Source organism: Pygocentrus nattereri, chromosome 7, assembly GCF_015220715.1.
Source record: "Pygocentrus nattereri isolate fPygNat1 chromosome 7, fPygNat1.pri, whole genome shotgun sequence".
In the NCBI taxonomy this organism is placed as follows: Eukaryota; Metazoa; Chordata; class Actinopteri; order Characiformes; family Serrasalmidae; genus Pygocentrus; species Pygocentrus nattereri.
In genome coordinates, this window is record NC_051217.1 from 19,228,574 (window position 1) to 19,249,660 (window position 21,087).

General features: G+C 40.5%; 1 protein-coding gene and 1 long non-coding RNA gene across 2 annotated transcripts in view; both read right to left on the reverse strand.

The window, feature by feature from the left end:
* The window catches only part of map3k10 (mitogen-activated protein kinase kinase kinase 10), a 65,232-nt gene extending 54,533 nt beyond the window's left edge, over window positions 1–10,699 (reverse strand). Inside the window, exons 1-2 of the mRNA XM_017708046.2 lie at window positions 8,561–10,699; window positions 7,672–8,212 (exon numbers count right to left, since the gene is read on the reverse strand). Of these exons, the coding sequence (XP_017563535.1) occupies window positions 7,672–8,212; window positions 8,561–8,884 (865 nt within the window). The 5' untranslated portion in view covers window positions 8,885–10,699. The remainder of the gene's footprint in view (window positions 1–7,671; window positions 8,213–8,560) is intronic.
* Window positions 10,700–14,547: 3,848 nt separating this feature from the next.
* On the reverse strand, window positions 14,548–18,044 carry LOC119263668. The gene is made up of 3 exons (XR_005130440.1): window positions 17,975–18,044; window positions 17,657–17,701; window positions 14,548–14,644 (listed from the first exon to the last, which is right to left on the reverse strand). It is a non-coding gene; the product is annotated as an uncharacterized LOC119263668 (long non-coding RNA).
* Between the last annotated feature and the right edge of the window lie 3,043 nt (window positions 18,045–21,087).

Sequence of the window (21,087 nt, forward strand, 5' to 3'; positions counted from 1 at the left end):
TCTTGTGAATGAAACATTAAATAAAAAACTTTGTAGTTGATGTTTTTTTTTTACTATGGTAATATCGTGCTAGTATTGTGAAAACATCTTGAAGCTATGAGCCAAAAATGTATATCACAGTATAATTAATATTAGTGACTTTTTCAATATATATCATGGTATTTATACACATTTCTTTTAAATTAAAAAAAATGCTCAAGTAAACGTCTTTTGTAGACTAACAATGGCATATTATTCTGTAATGTCTCATACTGGGATAAGAACCATATTTAACAACTGAAGCAAAGCTAGTGCTAAAATTTTATCTCTAACAGCTAACGCTAACCATGCACTAGAAGACTGTAAAAGACTTTAGAAAGACTAAAATCTGACACCCTATCAAATTTAAAGACAGTGTCACAGTTTTTAGTCACAGACTATGATTTTGCAAAGACTGGGAATCTTGCAAGACTATTTGGGCTGGAGGTTAGGGAACCAGCCTCGTGCCCGGAAGGTCGCCGGTTCGATCCCCAGAGCCGGAGGTGTCCTTGAGCAAGACACCTAACCCCCAACTGCTCCCCAGGCGCTGTGGATTGGGCTGTCCACCACTGCGGGCAAGTGTGCTCACTGCCCCCTAGTGTGTGTGTGTGCTCACTAGAGTAGATGTGGTGTTTCACTTCACGGATGGGTTAAATGTGGAGATGAAGTTTCCCCGTTGTGAGACTAATAAGGGTCACTTAATCTTAAACATGCAGCGATTCAGCATTGACGACTGGGTGTCGAACAAACCATAAAAAAACAAACATAATTAGTCACGACCGTAACAGAAAGCAAAAAAAAAAAAAGCATTGATGCTTCTTTAGTAATGCCGCTCTTAAAGTCCTTCCTTACACCACTGTTGCATTCAGTGAACCCGAAATACTAAAGCTGTCAGTTTACATTTTAAGTTAATATGATTTTTGTATTAAATTGATGCAGATTTGCCGTTTTCACAAAGATTTCTGGCACTCTCGCATGCACTCTCAAACTCACTCCCTCTCTCTTTTTTATTGCGCCGTGAGCACTCACACGCACCCCTGGCTCGTCACAGTTTGCGTGAGCCAAGACTTAAAGACTGATTTAAGACTGCCATCTAGACCACCTTACACTACACAATCGAGATGATCCGAGCGCGACGTGACTAACAAGACCCTCATGATTTTATTCCGACGTTGGATATTTGTCTGCTACAGTGAAATCGCTTGAAAAATCTTTTGGTGTAAGGCCGGCATAAGAGACCAGCTGTTCCTTCCACTCTCTTTTCCCCCATTAACTCATTACATTCTGAAGTACTGGATGGGGGTGTACAGTGTCATAAGTGACAGAAAAGCATATCAATTTATTATGTATGATTTTCAATGCATCATTCAATAAATGTCAAAAAAGTTCAACACTGCTAACTGGGAAGCTGGTTAGCATTTTCTTAGCTACCATGATAAAAGCCCTCACCACAGAACATGTTCAATTCTGACTAACTGAAGTACCGACACACATTTAGATAATGATTCAAATAAGAGGGAGTGAAGATGAGTGACTATAGGTGAAGCAACAGAAAGGCAGCATTAAATCTGTTCCATGGTTTGGATCTGTAGCTGACAGGCTAACTGAATGTTAGCTTAGCGAGCAGGTTGCAGACCCAAAAAGTGCTACAAACCAGTTTGATTCGGACTAACTGCTGCTCTGCTGACAAGTTTAGATGATAAAAACTAATATCTGAGAAAGTAAAAGTGGAGTGACTGGTGCTGAAGTGCTGGAGTAGTGTTGGAGTGGACGGAAAGCTGAAATTGAACCTGTTCTGTGGTATTTGGGATTGTGGCATTTTGGCTAAGATAACAATGGCTTACAGCAGCTACCACACACCACAGTAGGTCATTAAAAAGACCACTTCACTATTTTGGTAGGCAAGCTGTAACTCTGCCTATGCTCTGACATCACTGTTACTGCATTTATAACCCTGCAAGTGGATAAAAACCAAGCAAAACAGACTAAAACCACCTCTAAAAAGATTTAAAGACATGTAGATGCTTTAGATGTGTTTCCAGAAAACACCATGAGAAAATTGGTGGACTGGATCCGTAGATATAACCTGCACGTTTCCAGAGTCCAGAGTGTGTGACATTTTATAAAAACTAATAAAAGTGGCTACCAAAGCTCTTAAATAATCAAACTCATGGATATATATAACGCACCAGTTAGCTTCTTATTCGCCAGCTTCTCATTTGAATTTTCCGTTCCACCTTAAATGATGACTCCGTTACACTGCGGTTAAACATGGAACGAATCACAAAAGATGGTGGATACGAAGCTAGCATAGGCTTACCTCAATAAATGCACAGATCTACCTCAATAAATGACCCTAAAATCAACAAATACCTCAAAGTTTCACTTGGAGATGTTTAACTGTTACTGAGCAACTAATGAGCATAAAGCTATAAATCAGCCATTGGACCTGCTGATAGTGTCTCCCTGGCTGATCTAACACTGCGTCCCAACAGACACACTTCCGTATTTCTTTTACTGCACAAATGAGCACACTTGTAATGGCACATGCCCTATTTCTTTGCATATTATAATAGTTTGATAGAATGTGAAAATAATAACGCAGCTGGGGAATCTCAGCTGTTTATATTACAGCTTTTACTTGTCATTACTACAACCACAAATCAAATAAAATCAAGTCAGTACACTTAAATACACTGGTTATTGTGTGCTACACACTTAAAAACCCATTTTAAAAACGTTTTACTGTCTTTGCTGGATTGGTTATGGCTTTGTTATCTCATCACAAACAGCCAAAGCACTGCTGAATGAACCTGAAGTTGCCAATCAATAGGCTTGGTTCCAGCTAACTGATACAAAAAGTGGTACCCATTTAAAGGACATCAGAGATCACGAAGCTGAGTGACAAGTGTTGGAGTGAGTGGAGCTTTAAGTTGTTGCTAAGCCGCTGTCTTGCTTAGGTTTTTCTGAGGTGTTAGTGACTCTGGTTGTTACCGTTTTTCATCAGCTCCAGTTATTGGTGAGCACTCACACCACCAATCAATGAGGCCTCTAAATATAAATGGGTGGAATGTGTTTATTTGGCCATTCACACGTTTGACAATGACAACATTGACGTCATACTTTTGAAACACCAGTATCGTTTTTAAATACCAGCATCATTTTTAAATACCACGGTGTACTTAATTAACATTATAACCCCCAACCCTGTTGTACTGTATTCTATCCTATTCTATGCTACACATTTGCATGAAGTAAATTCAATGCATCTCTTTTTAGGGTTGCTGCAAATGAGCATCCCGTTGCTGGAATGAGCCAGGGTGTGTTTTCACAGACGTGACAAAGACAGGGATTAGGGGACTTTGCTAAATCTTCTCTGTGGCTTCTGAGCACCAGACAGTGACTCTCAAGCACTGCTGTTAAAGGAATAGCTCAGCTCATGGTAAAGCTGCGGACAGTGAATATAAGCCAGCAGACACCCATCAGCGCAATGTCATTCTCACAATGCTAATTTGTGGCCATGCGCTTCCATTCATTATTAGCAGCATTAGCATTATTGACTGGACCATTCCTTTAGCTGAAAAAACCCAGTGCACTCAGCATCCAGTGCTCCACATTCCCTTCCCCCCAACCAAACACACGCTCACGCTGCACATCCTGCTGCTTCCTCCACTCTGCCCAACACACCAACAACTGCAACTACGTCTTTAAACAGCAAGTAGCACAAAGGACCAAAAATAGCCCTGCGAGTTACGGAGCAGAACTGCTCTCCTTGAGCAGAGGAGGAGGCAGCGGGATGAAAGGACAATGACAGCGGAAAGAAGGAGAAGAAGAAAGACTTTCTAAAGCAGCTAAAAAGCCTGCCGCTTTCTTCTGCCCCTTCTGACACTTTCAAACATCCATCAGCCCGTCCTGTCTCTGCGCTCAGCGCACCTGTGTCAAACACATGTTTATTCATGCCGTCCATGCTGGAAATGACTCCAAATGGACCTTTTGAAGTATTTGGAGTATTTTTAATGCTGCTATTTATGGCGCTTTTTAAGGTGCGCACATATATTCTTCATGCAGACACTTTGACAACAAACAGCACACACTTAGATTTTAACTCCTCATTCAGTCACCAATTTTTAATCCTTATTGTTTAGTAAATACTATGAATTATCTGGTTCCTACTGTGAAGCTATTTCATTAACTATAACATTTTCTAACACTAGAACTGTCTCACTGGCTGATCTAAAATCACATCCCAATCCGTAAACTTCTGTACTTCATTTACTACACAAATGAGTGCACTTCTAATGGCACAAGGGCTATTTTTTGCAAACTATTTAGTCTGCTAGTATGCGAAAATAATAATGTAGCTGGGGAATCTTAGATTACAGCTGTCAGTTGTCATTACTACAACCACAAATCAAATAAAATCAAGCCAGTACATTTAAATACACTGGTTAATTTGCTCTACACACTTAAAAACCCATTTTAAAAGCATGTTTTACTGCCTTTGCTGGATCGGTTATGGCTTTGTTACCTCATCACAAACAGCCAAAGCACTGCTGAATGAACTTGAAGTTGCCATCTTACAGACTGATACAAAAATGGTTCTTGTTTAGAGGATAGAGTGCTCTTTCCTCTGTCTATTGGTTCAGTACAGAAAGTTGTAGCTATATGCTTAATAGCCTGCTTAAAAGGGAATACCACTGATTTTTAAAGATTTCCGCATAATCAAATATAAATGATGTAGTAAAGTCATGCAGAGTGGTTTGATGTTTAAAAAAAAAAAGCTCCAAAGAAACAGTCAGAACTGTTCACAGTGTTTGTGATGGGAACTAGACATCTGCAGTGGTTAAAAAGTAAAAGCTCCCTCACAGAAAGTACACTGGCTGACCTTTCAAAAACACTGTTTTATGATAGTTTTCTGATATGATTTTGGCCTAAAACATGGCCCTGATAGCGAGAGGATAGCGGGCCACTGTTGGCCCACTGATGGCAAAGCTGGTTTTCCACTGGTGTCTTACTCAGCATTTTCTGGGTGGCCCACCAGTGTTTAAGCAGAGTATTAGACAAAATTCCACTTAAAACTGCTCACCTTCTACTTAAAGTGCAATTCGCTTATTTTTCCTTCCTTCTTTAGTTATACTTTGTAAATCATTTTAGTAAGCAGTTTTAATCGAGCTCAGGGTCAGCAACAACACTTTCTATAAAAATCCTTTTATATTAGGCCTAATCATTATTTGTTTCTCTATCAGTTGTTTGTAATATTTGTATTAGTTTTTTTAATTTTCCAAAATAAAAGTCTCTATGCATTTAAAATCTGTTTGAGGAGATTAAAAATCAGGTAGAGCCTGTATGCTGGACAATAATCTGTGTGGTCCAAGGTGGACCAGAAGTGGCAAACAGCCAGCGGGCTACCAACCTTGACAAGCCAGGGGTCCAATATATGCTCACTGTCTGGGTATTTTTAAAGCATTCATGGCAGAGTGGTAGATGAAAATCTTTTTTCCCATATTAACCACTAATCCTCCAGTAAACTCAGAAGGAGAACTCCAAAGTAATTCATGTTCATGTGTAGTAGATAATGTGGCCCCGGTTCCTATTGCCACCCACTGTGATGAAATTTGAGTGTTTTGAATGAGTACATTTCTCTACAATGAACCAGTCCACTTCAGACTCTTACAGGTTTAAGATTTAAACATTTATTTAGAATTTTTTGGTGGAAATCGGTGGAGCTCCCCTTTTCAGGATTGGTATCAACAGAAAAATAAAGGCACTCAATGTAACTGTGCTCTCCTCTGTGTGGTAACTAAGCTAAGAACCACTTAGCAAATTCTTTACTCCTTCATGTGAAGATAATGTTACTAAGCCCTGTCATATGACCAATATGTAAACTAGAATGGTTTGTACATGCGTCAATGATGATTTGCTTAATCGCGGTTATTATGGTGATTTCGGCTGTCTCTCAATCAGGTAGTTTATTATTTGGGCAGGTCTTGTTTTTGAATGTACAGTGGAAAAATGGTCCACCATGTGCAAGCCTGTTAGCTGAAATTTTGCTCCCATTTACTTCCAAAGAGGAGAAGCAAAGAACTTGACTAGCATTGAAACTTCATGCAATTTCGAAGCAGCTGTCACACAGTGTTGACCAATCAAGCAAAGGCAACTTTTCATTGTCCACTGCCACAAGCCTCTGGCTTCTAAAGTGTAATCTACTTATTTTTAGGCATGTACTGTTTCATTAGTAGAGTTTTAAAATAGTCTATTTGAGTGCCAATGCATGCCATACCTTCATAAATAGAAACAGAAAATAAGTAAATAAATAAACAGTTTAACTAGTCTATTATACCAGATAGAAATGTTTAGTTCAAGTTACCTATTTAGGTACGCAGACATTCCCCTTAAGCTGCGAGGCACCGATGAAGAGAGTGGAGGGAAACATTCACGTTGCATACAGTGGACATGTGGTCTAAAGCCTCTTCCTCAGAAAAGTGTTTCATTTATTTCTCAGAAAGGATTCACCCTAAAATGCCCATATTCTACCTGCACACTATCCAGAAATAATCTGACCCACAGTGCACTGCAACCTGCATGTACCCCATACGAATTAATCAAAACACCTGTGATTATGGCAGGGCAAGGGGAGCGATGGGTTATAACACTTCCACAGATTTTATATTGTTTACATATTGCATGACCTGAACACATCCTAATAGAACAAACAGTGAGCCCATTTCATCTCAGGAGGGGGCTTGTTAAAGAGCTGGTAGAGTGAGCATCATGCTGAATATTCTCACTACCAGTTAAGGTGAGCACTGAGAAGTTACATTAGGCTGGCCAGGATTGGGAGCTGGTGTGTTGGACCATGTTAGGCATTTCTCAAAGCTCAGAGCCCACCAGACAGTCCACATTTTAGCCTAACCCAGCTCTTAGTACACCTGTACCTGCCGTTCAGTATTCTTAACCATTGTGTGGTGTTCATGTTTTTGTTACTCAGTGGTCTGCTGGACCCATCACATTAGTGTTTTTAAATCAATACAGGCATAAAAAAAAAACCACATTTTTAAAATATTAGAAGTGGCCAGTGAAGGGTTCTCCTTTAGCAGCTGTAGCCAGTCAGCAGCCTGTTCATGTTGTGCACCCACACCCACCCACAAACAGCAGGCCCTGTAGGAGGAGAACAGAGTGAAGAGACACAGCACCTCCACACTTTTATGACCCGTGAGTTCACCCCAACACCACATGTGTAATGTAAATGTGTGGGGGTTGAACAGTGTAAAGTAACTGAAAATGTGTTATTTTACATGTTCTTCACAGAAGATGAGCAAAGACCATGAAATGTGATGATGAAATGATAATAAACAGAACTGAACACCATACAACATAGACAGACAGATAGACATACAGACAGATAGAGAGATAGATAGACAGATATTCACACTCACACATCTAATTTACAAATGTGGTGGCAACTAAAGAGATAGACGGACGGACAGATCTATGTAGCACCAAGTGTTCCACTTTTATTCCAGTAAAATAACCTTTATCGGTACTACATATAACTGTTTTTGCTGAGAGTGCAATGGACGATCTGCACAGTTGGCTTTTCTGTGCTGAATACATCAATACAAAACCTAAATAAAGCTCAAAAGTAGTACTCACTGTTACTGGACTTTAGGTCTCTGTGGATGACTGGCACAAAGGTCTGGTTGTGCAGGTAGTCCATTCCAGTAGCGATCTGCACGGCCCAGTTGACCAGCACTCGGGGGGGCACCTTTTTCCCCGCCAGTGCCCGGTTCAGTGCACCCCCACGGGCGTATTCCATGACCAGGCACAAGTTAGGCTCCTTCAGGCAGACGCCGCGCAGGGCGATGATGTTAGGGTGCCGCAGCATCCAGAAAAGCCGTGCCTCTTGCCTGACGCTCTCTGCCGTGGCGCTGATGTCTTCGTCCGGATCCTGCCGGGCCGCTTTCACCGCCACCTCCTCATCCCTCCACACACCTTTATACACTTTCCCGAATCCACCAGCACCTATAACCTCCTCCAGACACAGCTCCAAAAAGTCTATTTCCAGCGGGCTCTCACCACCCACCAGCAGGCCTCCAGGGGGAAGTGTGGTTTCCCGCCGCGTAACATAGTTGCTGGGGAAAATGCCCACCTTATCCTGGATCTTTCCCGTCCACCAGCCCTCATCTCCGGACACCTTAGAAGAGGGGTGCACGAAATATCGGTGGCCACTGCATTATTTGCCAATAAATGGTCAAATGTAATAATAAGATGAAATGTTCACTCTCCATCTAATATTGAAATACCAATAACTGCTAAATATTTGCTGCACAGTTTCAGCACAAAAACGCAATAAGAACTATTAATGCTACTTATCTAAGTATCAAGTGCCGCAACGTCAATTTTAAAAATAGCAGACAATTTACCAATGTTTATTTCATTATTGAACTATTTTGCCGCCAATTGTTAATTATTTGTATCAGTATCGGCCACAAAAGATATTATCATTCATCAGCCCAGAAGTTCCATATTGATGCATCCCTACCTTGGAGTCTTTGGAGAGCACTTCCAGCAGGTCACCACGCCGCAGGGTCAGTTCCTCGTCAGCTGCCGCCTCATAGTCAAATACAGCTGTCCAGTAGGGATTGGAATCTCCGCGATGATGATGCTGGACATGAGAATCGGGCGAGCTGACTGAGGAGGAGAGCGTGGAGGAGTTCCAGCTGCTACCATTCTCCTGAGCGGCGTTTGGTAGGAGGATGGAGGGAGGCGGTGGGCCACAAGAGCCCCCGCAGTTAGTGCAGGGCAGCAGGGTGGCATTTCCATGGCCTCCACCACCCATGCTACTCAGTCTTGAATACGGGTCCATCTCTGAGGCCGCAGGTCAGCGGTGCGGTCTCAATAGCTGGGGGAGGCCCTCAATCAACTCATGCACAAAATCCATGAAGAACGCATGGGCCAAATTCAGGACTTCTTGACCAGAATGGGGAAATCAAAGGGGAAAGCTCCGCTGTGCTCATTGGCTGAATGGTCCGTTTTATTAGGGCTGTGCTCTCTGCATATCGGCATTTATAAAGGCACTTTCAAACAGGTGGCTCAAAAGAACGTGCATGCTCAGAAAAAGTCAATAAGCAGCCGAAAGCTGAAGTTTGTGCAGTTCTTGAATATGGCTTTAATGGCTTGTAATATTATGAATGGCCAACAAGACTTAGGCTAAGCAGTACCGCTGCTTTATTCAGCAAGGCTGCATGAGAAAAGTTTTCTCCACTGGAATGCTCCCAGTTTCGGAATCAGACTGTCATTACAGAGCCTGAAGGGCACTTGGCCTGATTCCTGATATCAGCGCCTCTTATATTCTATTACATATACATATGGGTCTCTACTGCTTTCATGTTTCCTTAAAAATGCATGATGATTAAAATTGATTACATGCACATTTAATGCCCAATAGAAGAGAATAAGTTCATTAATAAACTTAACATTACAGCACTGACATCAGTTCATCTCCATACAAGTATGCTTACCACTGCCAACCAAGCCATCCAGATATAAAACATGGTGATGATGGCTTGGAGGAAGCCTAGGGCCTAAAATAATCCAAAATATCAAACCTCTCGTTCGCTCTCTTCTAGCCCTATGGCTTCCACGCTTGAATCCCACACATCCTCACAGGTCTAGGCTAGCATTAAAGAGACGGTGTGTCCATTTTTAGATGCTACTGACAACCAAGAGCTACCACCCCCAATAACTGAGCATGGGATTTTAGGATTTCATAGAAATACACAGCCAGTGTTGGCCACTCCAAGCTAATCCAACCACAAAGAGCAACAAATTCATCCACTTTCTCCTGCACATAAATTCAGGTCAACAAAACATGATGGCAGCTGCCCACAGCCACACTAGCCTACCTTATTTATCCTGAATATACACTGCATGGCTGCAGGGATCCTGGGCTGGCCCTGCTTTAGCAACCCCATGCCTGGATCCTCACTGCCCCCATACAGTCCTGTGTTATTTAGGCTGCAGCTCAGTGTAGGTGCAAACAACAGGCCACTTTGAGCCTGCTGCTGGAAATAAGGGACTTTTCTGAAAGCAGCTCGCTTCTGATGGCTCTGTGGAAAGGTCACGGTTAGACGGTGCTGTGGAAAATAGACGATGAAATCCTTCCTGATACGATGCTGATGGGGCTTGTTGGGGGTGCATCCACCATCTTCATCATCTTCCACATCACCACCATAATAATAATAATAATAATAATAACAATAATAATATTCTACTCCTGCCTGGAACCCTATTTTATTATAATCCACAGACGAAAAACAGTAGATCCATGAGGCTCAGTGTTTTCAGCTTTAAATACCCATCAGCCTATTCACAGTGAAATATTCCTGCATCTCTCTCTGTCCCTCTCTCTCTGGCGCTCTCTCGGTCCATCACAGCGCTCCTCTCTCTCTGTGTGCGTCTCTCTCTCTCTCTCGGCTCATGGGCGTTCAGGTTGCGTCGCAATATTTCCAACCAACACGGGTCGATTCCTCTCACAAAAGCGTCGCCGCAGTCCAGCCCAAGCGAAACGTTTTCTTTTTCTTTCCGTTTTCTCTCTCTCCTTCTGTCAGTTCCCGTCTATTCCGCCTCCATAGGGCACACTGTCAGCTCCTAGGGCTGATTTTGTATCCAAATACACCGGCTGAACTGAAGAGGGGGTGGATGGCGCGAGTGCATTATGGGTATTGTAGTTTACTCCGCTGAAGGGATGAGCGATACTGCTAAATTTATCATAATGCACAAATACCGATACTGATATTATGAAAATACTTCTTGTGTCTGTTCTCTCTCTCTCTCTCTCTCTCTCTCTCTCTCTCTCTGTGCGTTTGCGGTGGAAAGTGCAATAACTGAAATAATAATAATAATAATAGTTTATTTTTTATTATGAACATAGTGTGAATTTAAAAAAAAAACAAAAAAAAACAGAGCAACAGTTTTTGACCAAAACCCAGGTTGAAAAAATTAATAAAATAAAATAATAAGCAAACCGTCCAGTCTACATCTGTATGTCGCGATGCATCGACGTCAAATTGTGCTTTGCAAGTAATAAAAGTGTTTTAAGAAATCAGTGTTTCACTTCATATCAGGCTCTTGCTTACACTTTTATTTGCTACTATTTTCTCACTTATTTGCCATCAAAGGCATTTTAGTATCACTGTATCAAATATATTCAATTAACTGGTTAGAGAAAAGATTGTTACAGGGAAACAAGTTCAGAGGTATGAATATGTCAGCGCTGATTTGGCAGTCCCTGCAACATACACTGTTAGGTTCTGTGCAGGTCCATTTTTCATTCATCAAGGTACAAACAATGTAAATGTTCCTTCAAAGGTAGATCAGTGGTTTTAAGGTCCAATGCCGTACCTTAAATAAGTTTTTCTAGGTGAAAAGTTCTTATTTGTACCTTTTCATAACTGAATGTTTTAAAACAGATCAATAAAATAAAAGCCTGGAAGTGAGACAGGGTGTGGAGTCAGTACATCTTAGAAAACATAATTTCAGTGGATGGTTCAGTTATGTTCCTTGACTAAAGATGCTGAGATGTACCCTTGAGGGTCCCACTCCAGTGACAGTTTCGTACCTTATGAGTTTTCATACTGTAACTAATGATGGGGTGAATGCAGTTTGGGTCTTTAGGATTCCACAGTGTCTTTATTTCTTGTTTGAAATAAAGGGTCTTGTTTGTTTGCATCTGTTTAGTGTCATGGTTATATGCGCTTAATTATGTAGACTGATTTGGGCCATAGCATGTATTTGTATTTGTATATTTGCGCAGCAAGTATCACTCTGTATGAGAACAAGTATTTGCATCCTTGTATTTGAGAACAGCTCATCTCTTTCAGTCTATTAAAGCTGTCTGACGGATGTTGACTTAAGTGTTGGTTCAAATATAATCAGCTCACTAGTCTACTCTACTCTCTCCATATGGCAACAATTACTTCACCTTAATTTGACTAAAAAGCAGTAACATAAAATCTGTGTTTTCTCATTTAATTGTGGAAAAAGGGTCTTTTACTGGGTTCGAGGCCCCGGCTGCGTAACCAGGGTCCTTTCTGTGTGGAGTTTGCATGTTCTCCGAGTGTCTGCGTGGGTTTCTCCCCACAGTCCAAAGACATGCAGTCAGGCCAATTGGGCATGCTAAAATGCCCCTAGGTGTGAATGTGTCTGTCTGCCCTGCGATGGACTGGCGACCTGTCCTGGGTGTATCCTGCCTTTCGCCCAGTGACAGCGGGGATAGGCTCCAGCACCCCCCATGACCCAGAAGGAGAAGCAGCTTAGGAGAGATGGGTGTGTGGGTCTTTTACTTTGAAAGGACAAATACTTCATGATATCACATGACCAGGATTTTTTAATCTAATGTTGTTATTACCATACAATCCAAATACCAATTGATATTTGTAAATATTAGGTCATACATTTCACTGAGTAGAAGCTGGATTTGTTTGTTCTTGCTTTCAATAAAATCACGAAAGGATGTTTTTAGAGAAAAAAAAAATGGTGCTTGGTTTTTTTTTTTATTATTATTATTATTATTATTATTATTTTATGGTGCTGTGGTACAACTGCACATTGTTGCCAAATGACAACAATTTACCAAGGAACCCACTAAATTTTTAGATTTTTAAAAAAATTTTCCATTATTTAAGTCATTTCAATTCAATAATTCATGCAGTAGAAGGTTAAAGGGCCCATATTTACATTTACAGCATTTAGCAGATGCTCTTATCCAGAGCGACTTACAAGAAGTGCTTTGTCTATCTAGAGAAAGTATCTTTGCTAGTTACCAGTAGGTTAGAGAGAAAGACAGTCCTGAGCTCAGATACTGCTAGAAACAAAGTCACTGTTGATACCCAGAGAAAAAGGAACAGAGTTGAACATAGAACAGTGCAATACACTACAATACAATACAATACAATACACTACACTACACTACAATACAATACAATACAATACACTACAATGCAATACACTACAATACATAAGTGCAGTACTAGTACATATCATGAAAAACATACCATTCATTCCCCAGTCAGTACCTTGCATATATTTAAATAAAAAACCTGCTGATTTGAATTAATTGTTTCTGTGATGTCATGAAAAGCACTACAATTACATGTCTATCTGCCCATTCAGTGTACAGCATTTTAGCTCCGCCCATTCACGTTGAATTTATAAGGAGTGTCTCTGCCCACACTGCTTTATGAATGAGGGTTGGCAACCAAAGGTCATTTACCAAAAACAGCTTTTTGACTGTAAGAAAATGGTTGTGTAAAAATGAATTATGACAAAAAATGTAAACATGAAAAAAATGAAATACTAGAACAATGTAGGATACACCTTTAAACGTGAACTGATGACGCAGTTCCGTTGGAACGTATACACACACATACAGAACCCAGTAACAGTACTGAGCATTATACTTCATTAAAAATGTGATGCAGTGAATACTTGATTGATATGTGCACATAATTCCCTCATGAATAAAGCAAACTAGCCCATTTTTGTCTTTCAGTTTACATACTTCTGGCAAAATGTTGTACTGATGTCATATATTTTATTCAATTAGAAATTATGTATAGAACATTTGAACTATGTAAATGAATTTCATATATAACGTTATTTTGCCTTTCCCTCCAGTGCACATAAAACATAGCTGCCTATTCAACAAGAGCTATTCATTAAGAAATTAACCAGCCATGACAATACAACTTTTATTGCTACAGTCAGGTAAAAGATGACCATTTATCAAATACCTTCAGCAAAAAAGCAAGGAAACCTCAGCTAACACTGCCCCCTTGTGGCACCAGATGAGGGTTATTTTTGGATCTGATGGGTGGCAGCTTCACTTCAGGCCTGTCCAAGGGCCTCGCCCTCCAGTCTATATTCAGTCTGCCATACTGGCTTTCTCCAGCACTGTCCAGTGTGTGGATATTGAGCTGCCAGGGAAGTGGCATGACGTAATGGAACTCTGAAGCAGCAGTTTCTTTTACCTGAAGTTTCTCCACCACTCTTTGGCCCAAAGACAGCAGGCAGGAGTGAATGGGTGGGAATTTGAAGGACAGACAATCTGGCCTAGGCTCAGGCTTGTGAACTTTGACCTGATTGACCAGTTTACTTGCTTTTTGAGAGCGGAAACCGTATATAGAGGTAAGCTGATGCAGACTTTCCCTCCAATTTGGATCTCCTTTGCCTTTGGCGGGTTCTAAGTGGAGAAGTTCAGGCCGAGCAACGGAGGGCAGCTGCACCAGGCTGGACGAGCGTCTGCTGTCAGAAAACACACCTGAGTCGGAGGGATGAAGGGTGGATGGAGGCGGACGTGGTGGGATGACTGGGCTGTAGGCCAGACTTTGGGCCCTGAACTTCTTATAAAGGGTCATGATGACTGGGTCAACCAGGCCTTCCGTGGAAGACGGCATTAGCGTAATCATCTCCCTCACAGGATGTGACACAGAGAACTCTCTGTACTTCTTAGCACAATGAGGAGGTTTGACAAACTTGGTTGGAGGGCTAATGCTTCTGACATCATCAGGAGGTTGAGCTGGCTGAGATGGATGATGTCTCTCAAAGACAGATGCACAAATCCTCTCTGTTGGCACAAAAGTCATCAGTTCACGTTTACTTTAAAAGCACTTGTTTACTATTTCTTTGATCCCTTAAAATCTCAGGCTTATTATGTACTAAGGCTGATGATTTACAATCCCAATTCCAGTGAAGTCGGGACGTTCTGTAAAACATAAATGAAAACAGAATACGATGATTTGCAAATACTTTGCAACCTATATTCAATTGAATACACTACAAAGACACAATATTTAATGTTCAAACGGATAAACTTTATTGTTTTTTTGCAAATATTCACTCATTTTGAATTTGATGCCTGCAACACGTTCCAAAGAAGTTGGGACAGGGGCATGTTTGCCACTGTGTTACATCACCTTTCCTTTTAACAACACTCAATAAGCGTTTGGGAACTGGGGACACTAATTGTTGAATTGTTGCTTTGTAGGTGGAATTCTTTCCCATTCTTGCTTGATGTACAACTTCAGTTGCTCAACAGTCCGGGGTCTCCATTGTCGTATTTAGTGCTTCATAATGCGCCACACATTTTCAGTGGGAGACAGGTCTGGACTGCAGGCAGGCCAGTCTAGTACCCACACTCTTTTACTACAAAGCCATGCTGTTGTAACACGTGCAGAATGTGGCTTGGCATTGTCTTGCTGAAATAAGCAGGGAAGTCCCTGAAAAAGACGTTGCTTGGATGGCAGCATATGTTGCTCCAAAACCTGTATCTACCTTTCAGCATTAATGGTGCCTTCACAGATGTGCAAGTTTCCCATGTCATGGGCACTGACACACCCCCACACCATCAGAGATGCTGGCTTTTGAACTTTGTGTTGATAACAATCCGGACAGTCCTTTTCCTCTTTGGCCCGGAGGACACGACGTCCATGATTTCCAAAAACAATCTGAAATGTGGACTCATCAGACCACAGGACACTTTTCCACTTTGCGTCAGTCCATCTCAGATGAGCTCAGGCCCAGAGAAGCTGGCGGCGTTTCTGGGTGTTGATGATATATGGTTTTCGCTTCGCATGGCAGAGTTTTAACTTGCACTTGTAGATGGAGCGACGAACTGTGTTCACTGACAGTGGTTTTCTGAAGTGTTCCTGAGCCCATGTGATAATATCTGTTACAGAATGATGTCGGTTTTTAATGCAGTGCCGCATGAGGGATCGAAGGTCACGGGCATTCAATCTTGGTTTTCTGCCTTGCCGCTTACTTGCAGAGATTTCTCCAGATTCTATGAATCTTTTGATGATATTATGGACTGTAGATGATGAAATCCCTAAATTCCTTGCAATTGAACGTTGAGAAACGTTGTTCTTAAACTGTTGTTCACAAAGTGGTGAACCTTGCCCCATCCTTGCTTGTGAACGACTGAGCCTTTCAGGGATGCTCCCTTTATACCCAATCATGACACTCACCTGTTTCCAGTTAACCTGTTCACCTGTGAAATGTTCCAAACAGGTGTTTTTTGAGCATTCCTCAACTTTGCCAGTCTTTTGTTGCCCCTGTCCCAACTTCTTTGGAACGTGTTGCAGGCATCAAATTCAAAATAAGTGAATATTTGCAAAAAACAATAAAGTTTATCCGTTTGAACATTAAACATATTTTGTCTTTGTAGTGTATTCAATTGAATATAGGTTGAAAAGGATTTGCAAATTGTATTCTGTTTTTATTTATGTTTTACACAACGTCCCAACTTCATTGGAATTGGGGTTGTAGTAACTTCAGCGACATCAGTGTAAACTGACTGAAATTTCTTAGGCTATAGGAGTGTGTAATAAAACTTTGGGACCACCAGTGGGCCCTGGCCATTTAAGGGGTTTAAAGTGTTTTCTTTAAAGTGTTATTTTTCCATACAAAGTTTTTTAAAAAGTGTCATTATGGTGGCTAAATAAGCAAAAAACAAGCGTATTAATTAGCAAAAGTTACTCTATGTTAGATTCAGAGACCTCTCTGGTAAAATGTGTAACTGCACACAATGAGCAGAAGAACATTCTGTAACGTGGTTTGTGCTTCGGACCCCTCCGCTGCGTAGTTAAATCTGATGATTGAGATCGTGTTGAAAAATAATTCAAAGAGAACTCAGTCAAAACCTGGTGAAGGATGCATCTTCAGAGGATTTACTATTGTCATCATATTTTCATCAGTATAATGTTGATTCTGTATTTGAGACCGAACATTGAGCCATACTGTCTTTTTAAATCTGTGTGTGATGTCAACACATAAAAATGTATGATGTGGTGTTAAAAACTCCCAACCCAATGCCTGTGACTTTTAAATTATTATTTGAGCCTTTACAGAGTGACTCACAATAATGCATGCACAGCATATATTAGCTGCTTTAAATTATACTGAACATCATGATTGTTTACAGGGAACATGTTTACTCAACTTCTTTAATAATAAAGCCAATCTTTTATAATAAATCAGGCATAAATCAGATTCAAATAAGAAATTTCTATAAAATAAAATGAATTCAATCCTTATTCATTCATAAGGCTGGAGATTAGGTTAACATGAAATACAGTATTTTGTCTATAATGGCTACTGTTTCCATTAGAGAATGTATGTTCCATTAGAGGATGAAGTGTTTAACCTTTTTTCACAGTAGCCATAAAATGCAGTTTCTACCCGTTTTGGGGCTCCCTCAGTTAAACAGTTTTTTACTTAGTAACATTTATGGAGTAGATTTAGTTGAAAAATGATATACTGGAAGGTATTTAGATGGAAATATGTTTTACAGAAGCTGCAGAAGCAGCATGTCTTCGTAAAGAGGAATGAATTGATTTCATAGCTGCCCCACTTATTGTTCACTAGCAGCTCAACAACTTAAGAGTCATGACATTTCACACACAGAGAATCGACAGGGCCCTAGTTAATATTTGGGGGAAATAATATTTAATTATATTAATTAAAGATATCAGCCAATGACCAGTGGCCACTATGGGGCCTGCATGGGGCTGTCTTTGCTCATGTACCGTGTACTGTGTGAAATGAATGGTAAAATGGAGATGATGCCTGGTAAACTTACCTCGTCTATCATCAGACATGATATCATACTGAGGGCTGTCAGCCTCTTCAGAGAACATGAAATGGAACACAAAAAGAGTCTTTATAAAATAGGGCTGTTACAATGACAATAACATACAAGTAAATAGCCACATACAGTACAGGGCACTGCTGCATAAGGCATATGTGGATAATATACTAAATATCTCCATCATAGTTAATCTATTCGTTATATGGACATGTCAATCAGGCAGAACTACTATATCTAATAAAATCATGTGCAGTAAAAAAGAAGTTTGTCAAATAATTGTGATTATGCTGAAATTACAGCCATTCTTACCATTACTTGTAGTGGACACCCTCTGTCTGTAGGGTCTGGTCCGTCTTTTAATTGGTTTTGGACTTTCTGCTGAAAAGCTCTGCTGCAACTGAAGGTCCTCACTCAGCTGTGTCTCCAGATATTGTAAAAGTTTCTGCCTGGAGTTCAAAAGCAAAGTCATCAGCACTGAAAAGTGAAATGGACTATAAGTACTGCCTTGACTGACCTTTCATCCACTTCAGTGGTGAAGCAGATGGCTTGACAGGACTCAGATGATGATACATTCCCACATGCTCAGTTATTAACATATTATTATTGACATAATAAATCCGACTTAACTGCATATGGCAGCAAGTGATAGCAAACCAAGCTCCATATTTATTCTTAGATCTTTTTAATGATGCCGAGGTGTTAACAAGACCTGTCACTCAATAAGGATCAAATGATCTGTCAAACAACACCCAGTTTAAAAGCAGCGGTGTATTCTATGCATAAGTAAAGAGAGAAAGAAAGCAAAAGATTAAACAAATTAACCTGTCAGTTTACATATTAAGAGCTCATTATGCTTTCTCAATTGGTTTAGTTTAAATGGACAGTTGGAAAAAATGAAAAACATTTTAAATTAATGAAATATGAAAAATCACATTTACAGTTAACTAAATGCCTCAAGACATGTTCAGTTATTAATTAATCCGAAATAGACTTGCTTACATGGTTTCTGACACTGTCTGACATAGATATTTATAATAATAGAGAAAAGTACATTACGTAGCTAAAAATAGTAGTAACAGTCAGTAACAGCCAGCTTAAGGCCTGAATTTCGTCAACAAATTGCCCTTTTTTAGATAACAGCATGTCAAAGTTTCAGCAGTTCCACAAGTCAAACTTCATCAAAGAGTCTGGTATGTTTTGTCCCTCAATTTGGCAAAGATCCACCTGCTTTGACAGGAACCTACCACAGGCTATTGTTTTTGTGTCATGTGTAAGGGTAGGTGACTAATGACAATAATAATATAATACAAAGATGTAAAAACCTAACATTTATTTATATATTTTATGTACAAAAACTGGTTGGCACAGTGGAGCAAGCAGTAGCACTGTTGTCTAATAGAAAGAAGGGCCTGTGTTCGATAGCCTGGCCCGGGGTGACCAGGGTCCTTTCTGTGTAGAGTTTGCATGTTCTCCCCATGTCTGCATGGGTTTCCTCCCACAGCCCAAAGACATGCAGTCAGGCCAATGGGACATGCTAAATTGACCCCAGGCATAAATGTAAATGTCTGTGTGTCTGCCCTGAGATGGACTGGCAGCCTGTCCAGTGTGTTTCCTGCCTTCCACTTAATGAACACTGGGATAGGCTCCAGCATCCCTGTGACCCCAGAGGATAAGTGGTTTAGAAATTGAACGAATGTACAAAAACTTTGGAAAGTGAATAAGAACAACATTACAGACCACAAAATTAGTCACAGTACTTCTAGGCATATGCTAATATGAACAAATATGCTATTTAACTCTTGTGTGGTGTTGATGTTGTTGTTACTCAGTGGTCTGATGGGCCCACTGCATTATTGTTTTTTTTTTTTATCAATACAGCCATAACAATTGATGTAAAAATACCACATGTTTAAAATATCACAAGTGGCCAGCATGGGGTTCTCCTTTAGCAGCTGTAGCCTCTAAAGGAGAAGAGTGAAGCGACACAACACTTTTACTCCCTGCGGATTCAGCCCAACACCACATGTGTAATATAAATGTGCAAATCATTTGTAATATTTTCAAGTTCATTTAAAATAGTACAAAGGCAACAAAGCAAATGTTGAAACTGAGACCTTAGTCATATTTTTCCATTCATAATGCGTCAAATGTTATTAGTGGTGAAAGGTCTGGACTTCAGGCAGGCCAGTTTAGCACCCAAACTCCTTTAATATGGAGCAATGCAGTTGTAAATGTGGTTTGACTTTATTTTGCTGAAATAATCAAGGCCTTTTCTGAAAAAGACGTCATCTGGATGACTGCAGTCACCCATGCCATGAGCACTAATGCACCCCTGTACCATCATGAATATTGGCTTTTGAACTGTGCACTAATAACAAGCTGAGTGGTCTTTAGTCCAGAGGACACAGTGTCAATAATTTCCTAAAAGAATTTCAAATGTTGATTTGTCAGACCACAGGACATTTTTCCACTTCCCCTCAGTGTTTCTGGATCCTGTTTATATGTAGTTTCTTCTTTGCATTTTAGAGTTTTAACTTGCATTTGTGGATGCAGTGATGAACTGACGAACAGCCACATGAAACAGTAAAATGCATTTAGAAAGCAAGGATACCGTATGTACCAGCTCCTAAATTCTTTAAAGAAAACTTAAATAACTTTTAAACATGTAATGTAAAATTTCCTAACATTTTTTTATTCAGTGATTATATCTTGCACCCAAAGTTCTTGCAAAATTTCAAAATGTGTCCTGTGTGACAGAACAACAGATTAAAAATGAGTTTATGGAAGTCCACCATGGATGTGTGGACAGCCAATGAGAATGGAAAGGACAAAAAGGTAATGGCAGCCAGCTTAGCATGCAATAGCTATCAGATCCTCTGTGTATGTGTAGGTGGTGCATCTGAGGCTGAGACTACAGTGCCAGAAAACACACAAGCATGTCTATTTGGGATTACTTAATGACTCGACATGGTTTGAGGCAAGTGTAAGATTATTTTAACCAGGTGTTTGCACAACGCTAATTGTAGTACATTATTACTTGCATTACTTGGTAGCTGCAATAGCCTCAAGTGTGCTAAAGAAGCAAACTTTAGACGCCAGTTAAAGAAAGCCCTGAATGTGCAATAACTGTGCAGGTTTGCACTTGCCTTGTAGGCCCCTCCTTAATGTGATGTAGACGAGCTAGTAGAGTTTCCTTGGTGTTGATACTGAAGACCTGTGCCACAGCATCACGTGCTAATTGCCGCAGATCTTGTCCTTCATCAGTAAGGGCCTCTGCTACTACAAACAAGTCTTCTTCCAGCAAAAGATCCAGCTGAAGCAGGGTTTTCAGTGCGTCCAGCCGCTTCCAGTTTGGATTGCCTTTCTGGACGTCTCTAATCAGATTGTGAGTGAGCTGCTTCTTAATTTCTGGAGGAATGCCG